Raw genomic sequence first — 6576 nt, 5'->3', positions numbered from 1 at the left:
GCTTCCCAGGGCAGAAGCCACACATTGAAACACACCTAAAAACCTATCAGGCCTATGATTTCCACCAGTGTGAGATGAAATCAAACCCAAAGGCTATCCAAGTTCTTAAATGACCCTATTATCCTGAGTGCCCATCAAAAATATTTATGAGTGTATCCTCACAGCACCCTGTGAGATAGGGAGGCATTGTTAGCCCCACTTTATAAATGGGAAACTAAGGCACAGACTCTAGTAACTTGTCTAAAGTTACATAGGAATTCTGTGGCAGACCTGGGAATTGAACCCAGGGACTCAACCACACCATACCTCACCTCTATATTTTCTTCTTCAACATGTTTCTTTTTCTGACTTCAGTATGAAGATGAAAAAATAAAACATATAAATAAGAAGGATGTCATTTAAAATACTTTCACATGCTGTTTATTTTTGTAGGATTTCTGCACCTTTGATTCCATCAATGATAAAATGTATAAAAATAATTTTAAATGATGCTTTCTTTTTTTTATATTCATACAATGTGCAGCTCTCAAAGACAGAGATGATGAGAAATGAACACAGGCATCACATAACTCTCATGCTCCTTTTGCCCTTTTCCTGATTCTGATTGTCAGGTTCAGGATCACAACAATATGAACAATATCCAGAAAACAGTTACTGGTTCTATAGATTTCCAATGTGTAGGATACGTAAAGGAGGAAATTTAATTTGGGGATAAGTCCTCTAAAGTTAATGTACCTTCCCCTCAGCAGCAGCCCTCTCTAATTCATTCACAATACAGAATTTCTGCTAATAATATTCACAAGAAATACTGAGTTCCTACCTACACATCTTTCTGCTCCCACTATGTCACACTGCCGATGCTGAACTGAGCAACCTATGTCACACCATAGCAGGAGACATGGCTTTCCTATTCATTCCATCTCCCTTGTTACAAATCTTCCTCCATCTGCTGATTTTGTAAGTGCACATGCTCACTGCAGAGACCAGAAACAAGTTCTACTAAAAGATTTATAATCACAGACAGAAAATAAATACAAAATGATTGGCAAGGAGTTCTCAGTTACATGCACAATATCAGACTAGCAACAGAGACAGTAACTATCATTACAAACTACAGGACTAAGAGTACATAAGCCACTAGGTGGGCTGTGGGAATGCACTAGGACAAATGACAAAACAAGAAAGTAGAAGAACTAAGAACATTTTTTGAACTGGATTAGTTTCTGGAAGGCCTGTTTAAACTCTTCATTGAAAGAGGTGTATATGACTGGATTGATAAGCGAATTTAAGTAACCTAGCCATGTGAAAAAGTCCAGTAGGATTGGATGAAACCAGCAGGCATCCTGACAGATCGGCAGAACCAGGGTCACAACAAAGAATGGCAGCCAGCAGAAAATAAAAGCTCCCAGGATAATGCCCAGAGTTTTTGTGGCTTTCCTTTCTCTTGCAGCAGAAATTCTTTTCCTTTCCAGGACACTATCTGCAAGTTTGATTTTCACATGATTGATAAATACTGGGGAGCCCCCTGAATGAGCATTCCCCTCATGAAGGTTAGAGTTAATGGAGCAGAGAGAAGACCCAGTGGAGCCGGTAATCAGGTGGGCTGTGGTAAATCGTTTTCCATATAGTGAAGGTGGCTTAAGAATCCTGGATCGAGCGGCTACATAAATTCTCCCATACAGTATAACAAGGAGCACAGTCGGGATATAAAAAGCTCCGCAGGTTGAATAGATTGTGTAGGAAATCTGATCAGTGTTCACAGTACAGGCTGCCATTTCTTCATGAGCTTTTGCCTGTCTCCAAAAAAGTGGTGGCATAGAAATACAAATAGAGATCACCCAGACAACAGCAATCATGAGAGCTGCTCTGCGAGCCGTCCGACGTTTTGTGTATTCCAAAGCATCTGTGATGGCCCAGTATCTGTCCAGTGCAATAACGCAGAGGTGCAGGATTGAGGCTGTGCAGCCGGTGATGTCTGATGATAACCAGATATCGCACATAACTTGACCAAAGGTCCACGTGTGGCTGACAGTATAAGCAATACTGATTGGCATGACTAAGATAGATACTAAGAGATCAGTCACCGCTAAGGAGCCAATGAGATAATTTGCAGGTGTATGAAGCTTTCTAGTGAGAAAAATGGTGATCATTACAAAGGAATTGGAAAGAATAGTTGCCAGAGTTATCACAGACAGGACGACGGCCACTAAGACCTTCAGCCCCAGCAGTGTGGTCTCATCCCACGCCACTGGCATTTCAGTGGCGTTCAGTGACTCATTTGATGTGCTCTGGAGAGAAAGCTCCTTGGAACGGTTGCACTGGGCCATTCTCTGATTTTCCTTTGCTATTTAGTCCGCCATAAAAAGGTGAGAATGTTGCTGTTTCTGCCGAAATGGAAGGTCTGTGGCCAGAACGCCCAGGCTGGAGGGAACCAACTTCTAGTGAGCAGGAGCCTGGCCAGGAGTTGAAGCATTTTTCTAAACTAGATTCCTGCTGCTTATTTCCACCTCTCTTTTGTGACGCACTTTAATAAGCAGCAGGTTCTAACGCAATTATCAAGACATTATTTCTGCCATATATTAACACGGACTATAGGATAAAGGGTGGAGTGTTTTAATTTCTGTTTGCTCCACGTCTTCTTTTTGAGCTAAGTCTCCAGCAGGCAGCAAGAATCAGCACTGGAGAGTGAAAGGTAGAGAGAGGAACATTCCCATCTTTGGGACAAAACTTTCCTAGAAAAAGTTTGCCCTCAGTTAATAGCTGACCATGATGACTCTTATAACGGGGAACGCGCTCTTCCCAGAGTACGTATCGACATAATACAACACTGTTTGACTTGTTTCTGTGGACATAACTTCTGCCAGACACACTTATTAGGCCCTCTTTAGTGATTTGTGCACGGTTCTATCGGTGTGTGCATCTCCAGACCATCCTTTCTTTCTCTCAAATGCACGTTCAACCCTCAAACATTGGTCTCGATTTCTGAATGATTAACAGAGTTCAATGCTGTGGACCTGGAATTCACAGGATGTTTTAGTTACTGCGTTGTCCATGACTGAGTAGATGGTGAATGATTATAATGAGCTGTGGAGTCATGATTCCCCCAACAGAAGGAGGACGTCATCATCTGACAAGGCTGGTTATCGCTGAATGGATCTAAAGGGAGAAAGTGAGTGTGTTAGCCCAGAACTGTGGAATCATGTGACATGGGAGTTCACAGCCATCAGTTTCAGACTGGGCCTTGTGGGCATTAATGAAGCCACAGGTCTCTTTTTATGTATTTCTTTAGATGTAGTAGGTGACTATCTGTATAACTAGAGCCTTACTATCTGTCAGCGAGCTCCACACACACAGATAATAAATCCCTACCACCGGCCAAAGTGGAGTCTGAAGATACTGGACTCCTCAGACAGAAAGTTTCAGCTGTTATTCCTCACAGATTTATTTTGAATGGGAGCTTTCTGTTTAGAGAGCGGTGTTGCCTCAGCAATTGGAACTGGTATTGTTTCAGATCTCTCACTAGACTATTTCTGGGTTGGAAATATAGCAAAAAAACAACCCCACAAAAGAACAGCTTTCTGTACATCTGCTAAAAGTCCCATTTTAAAGAACTGAGCTAAGATTCAACCTAAAAGAGCTTTGAACTTACTGATGACTCAGAAATTGCCATTTTCAGAGTTTGGGAAACATACTGAAGCATATTTACCTGGGTGCTGGGATGCTCTTATAGGCCAACTCACAAATAAAACCTACAACAACAAAACAGATTAGAAACATTACTTAAAGACAATAATACTCTACAGTCAGGTTCCAGAGCATTGCAAGACATTTCTCACACTTGAGTTTTCTCTATTTTAGTTTGTTGGCAACAGAAAGGCCAGTAGAGCCCTTTCCCGTTTGTTATAAGGAAGAGCCATTCTTCCAATCTGATTCTAAATCTTTATTGCAGCAATGAATAATAAAATACAGAGCAGAGCTGTCAACCAAGTGCATATCAACAAAGTATTGTCATATTGCTCCCCAGAGCTCTATGCCTTAAATGGGAATCAAAATCCTGATGTGATACACAAAATTCTTATCCAAACTAACTGTCCCCAAATGAAAACCGCAAATGTCCCAGAGCCAGGGAAAGAATATTACCCAGGAAGAAACTCCTGGTGCAATCCAGAAGTTCCATTCAGGCAAAGCAGCAGGGCCTGACGGATATAGGATTAATTTATATACACAGCTGAGTTTCTTGGTGTAGGCAGTCCATATTGCACTGATTGCCTACACCAAATCAAACTATAAGTGACTTAGGTGCTTAAGTCCCATTTTCAAAAGTGACGTAAGCTCCTAGGGCAGCAGTTCTCAACCTGAAGCCTGTGGGCCGCATGTGGCCCAATTAGCACACAGCTGCAGCCCAGCTGTATGCTAAAAAAAGTTCAAAATTTATCTCTTTGGTCTGGCAGGGGGTGGGGCTGGCTGAAGGGGAGACAGTCTTGCAGCCTGCACCAGCGCTCCTGCCAGCAGGGTGCTGGTGTGTGCCACAGGGGGTGGGAGAGTGGGTTGGGGGGGGGCACTCTGGGCAATGAGGGGGTGGGGGGCACTGGGAACTAGGGATTTGCCAGGGTGCTACAGCATCCCCAGTTTTTAGATGGGGCTCTGTTCCTGGCCCCCCTTCTCGGGTCCTGGCTGCTGGCCTGTGCTGGGCGCTCCATTTCTAGCCTGGTGCTGAGGGTCCTGGCTGCCCGTCCGTGCACCGCAGCACTTGGGTCCTGGCTGCATGTCCCCATGTGGGGTGTATGTATGTTCGGCTGCTGCCCGGCCCTGCCTGGTGGGGTCCCAGGGTCCAGCCCCCCGCAGCGGTGTCTGGGGTCTGGCAGCCCGGCCCACTCCCAGGGCTCTGCTCTGGGCGAGCGCACTGGGCATAGGGGACTGTGAGCGGGTTGCGGGGGGGGCGCTGTAGTTCTCAACCTGCGGCTCACAATGATAAACAGATTGAGAACCACTGTCCTAGGGGTGATGTTTTCCAAAGTGTCTAAGGGCCGATTTTCAAAGATAGTCAGACACCTAGAGGTGGAGACAGGTGCTTAGTGGGTCTTTCAAAATTGCCTAGGTGCCCAACTCCGCTTCTGAAAACCCCACTTGGGGCTGGATTCACAAATGGACTTACATATCTAACTGCTAGTGTAGGCACCTAAGTCCCAGAATCAGGCTCCACTGGGCTTCACAAAGCCCCCACTCAGCTGCCCCTGAACCTGGTAAGTTCCTAAACTCACTCAGCCCCTAAATGTTTGCAGTGAAGTTTCCCTAGGTGTCTATGTTTCTGCCTCAGCGTGCACCCTGCGGCTGCACACCATGCCCCTCTGTGCCTAAACCCCTGCGTAATGCATGAACGGAGGGATAATAGGCCTCCCTCCACCTAACCTGCTGGTGGGGGGCCCTACCTGGTCAGTGTGCTCAAAGTTCACCTGCTGGATTGAGCTTCGTCTGTGAACTAGCACAAAAGAGGGAAGGGTGGGGGAAGCCCTCCTGCATAACTTTTAGCTCAGGGGTTAGCATACTCACCTGGCATGTGGGAAGCCCCCCCAGTTCAAGTTCCCCTCCACCTGAGGGGAAGAAGGGCTTTGAAAAGGCTCTGCCACCTCTCAGCTGAAGGCTCTAGCCATTGGGCTAGGGGATATTCTGATGGGAGGGCTGGGGCTCCCTCAGTCTCTCCTTTCGAAGTTGTCCCACTGTGAATAAATAATTGAAAAACTCACTGGGCCACAGAGAGAAAAAGTGAGAGAGAAACCATGAGAACAACTCACTAGTCTGGTGGCTAGAACACTCACCCACCCTGTTCCAATGACTTTTTAAATTCTTTACCCACAGTTCAATAGCTTCAACAGGAGAGTCTGAGGCTCTGACCACGGGAGCGTATCATAGAATCATAGAATCATAGAATATCAGGGTTGGAAGGGACCCCTGAAGGTCATCTAGTCCAACCCCCTGCTCGAAGCAGGACCAATTCCCAGTTAAATCATCCCAGCCAGGGCTTTGTCAAGCCTGACCTTAAAAACTTCCAAGGAAGGAGATTCCACCACCTCCCTAGGCAACGCATTCCAGTGTTTCACCACCCTCTTAGTGAAAAAGTTTTTCCTAATATCCAATCTAAACCTCCCCCATCATAACCCAGTGGTCAGAGCCCTCACCTGAGAGACAGTAGAGCTCTGTTCAAACCCCTTCTCCACCCCAGGCAGATGGGTGCTTGAACTGGGGGTCTCCCCCGGCCCAGGTAAGTACCCTAATTACTTGGCTAAATATTAGGAGGGAGGCCCACCTCCTCCTCACAAAAACAGAGTAGATGCCTAATGCCAAGAGTGGGTTTGCAGCTAAGAACCCCAAGCAGAGGGAGGCACCTCCTTCGGCCTGGGTTTAGGTGCCAAAGTCCCTGAGAGTGGCAAGGCTTAGGAAATACCGGTTGCCTTGGCGTCTCTCATTGGCCAGCTTGGGCGGCTCCCCACCTAGTTGCTGTTTTTCGTGAATCCCATTCTGGGACACGTACCTCTCCTCATTCATTGTATACAGAGTGCTCAGGCTTCATGATTCCCC

The 6576-nt window shown here is 46.1% G+C and overlaps 1 protein-coding gene across 1 annotated transcript; it reads right to left on the bottom strand.

The window, feature by feature from the left end:
• Positions 1–1193: 1193 nt before the first annotated feature.
• HTR1D (5-hydroxytryptamine receptor 1D) lies at positions 1194–2327 on the bottom strand. The gene has a single exon (XM_077837972.1). The coding sequence runs from the start codon at positions 2325–2327 to the stop codon at positions 1194–1196; it is 1134 nt and encodes a 377-aa protein (XP_077694098.1).
• Positions 2328–6576: the final 4249 nt, after the last annotated feature.

This window comes from Eretmochelys imbricata, chromosome 19, assembly GCF_965152235.1.
Source record: "Eretmochelys imbricata isolate rEreImb1 chromosome 19, rEreImb1.hap1, whole genome shotgun sequence".
Lineage (NCBI taxonomy): Eukaryota > Metazoa > Chordata > Testudines > Cheloniidae > Eretmochelys > Eretmochelys imbricata.
This window is presented reverse-complemented; position numbering and strand designations above follow the sequence as displayed.

What these genes read in the sequence shown, in the direction of transcription:
- HTR1D (XM_077837972.1), bottom strand. Translation starts at nt 2,327, where the DNA reads ATGGCCCAGTGCAACCGTTCCAAGGAGCTTTCTCTCCAGAGCACATCA.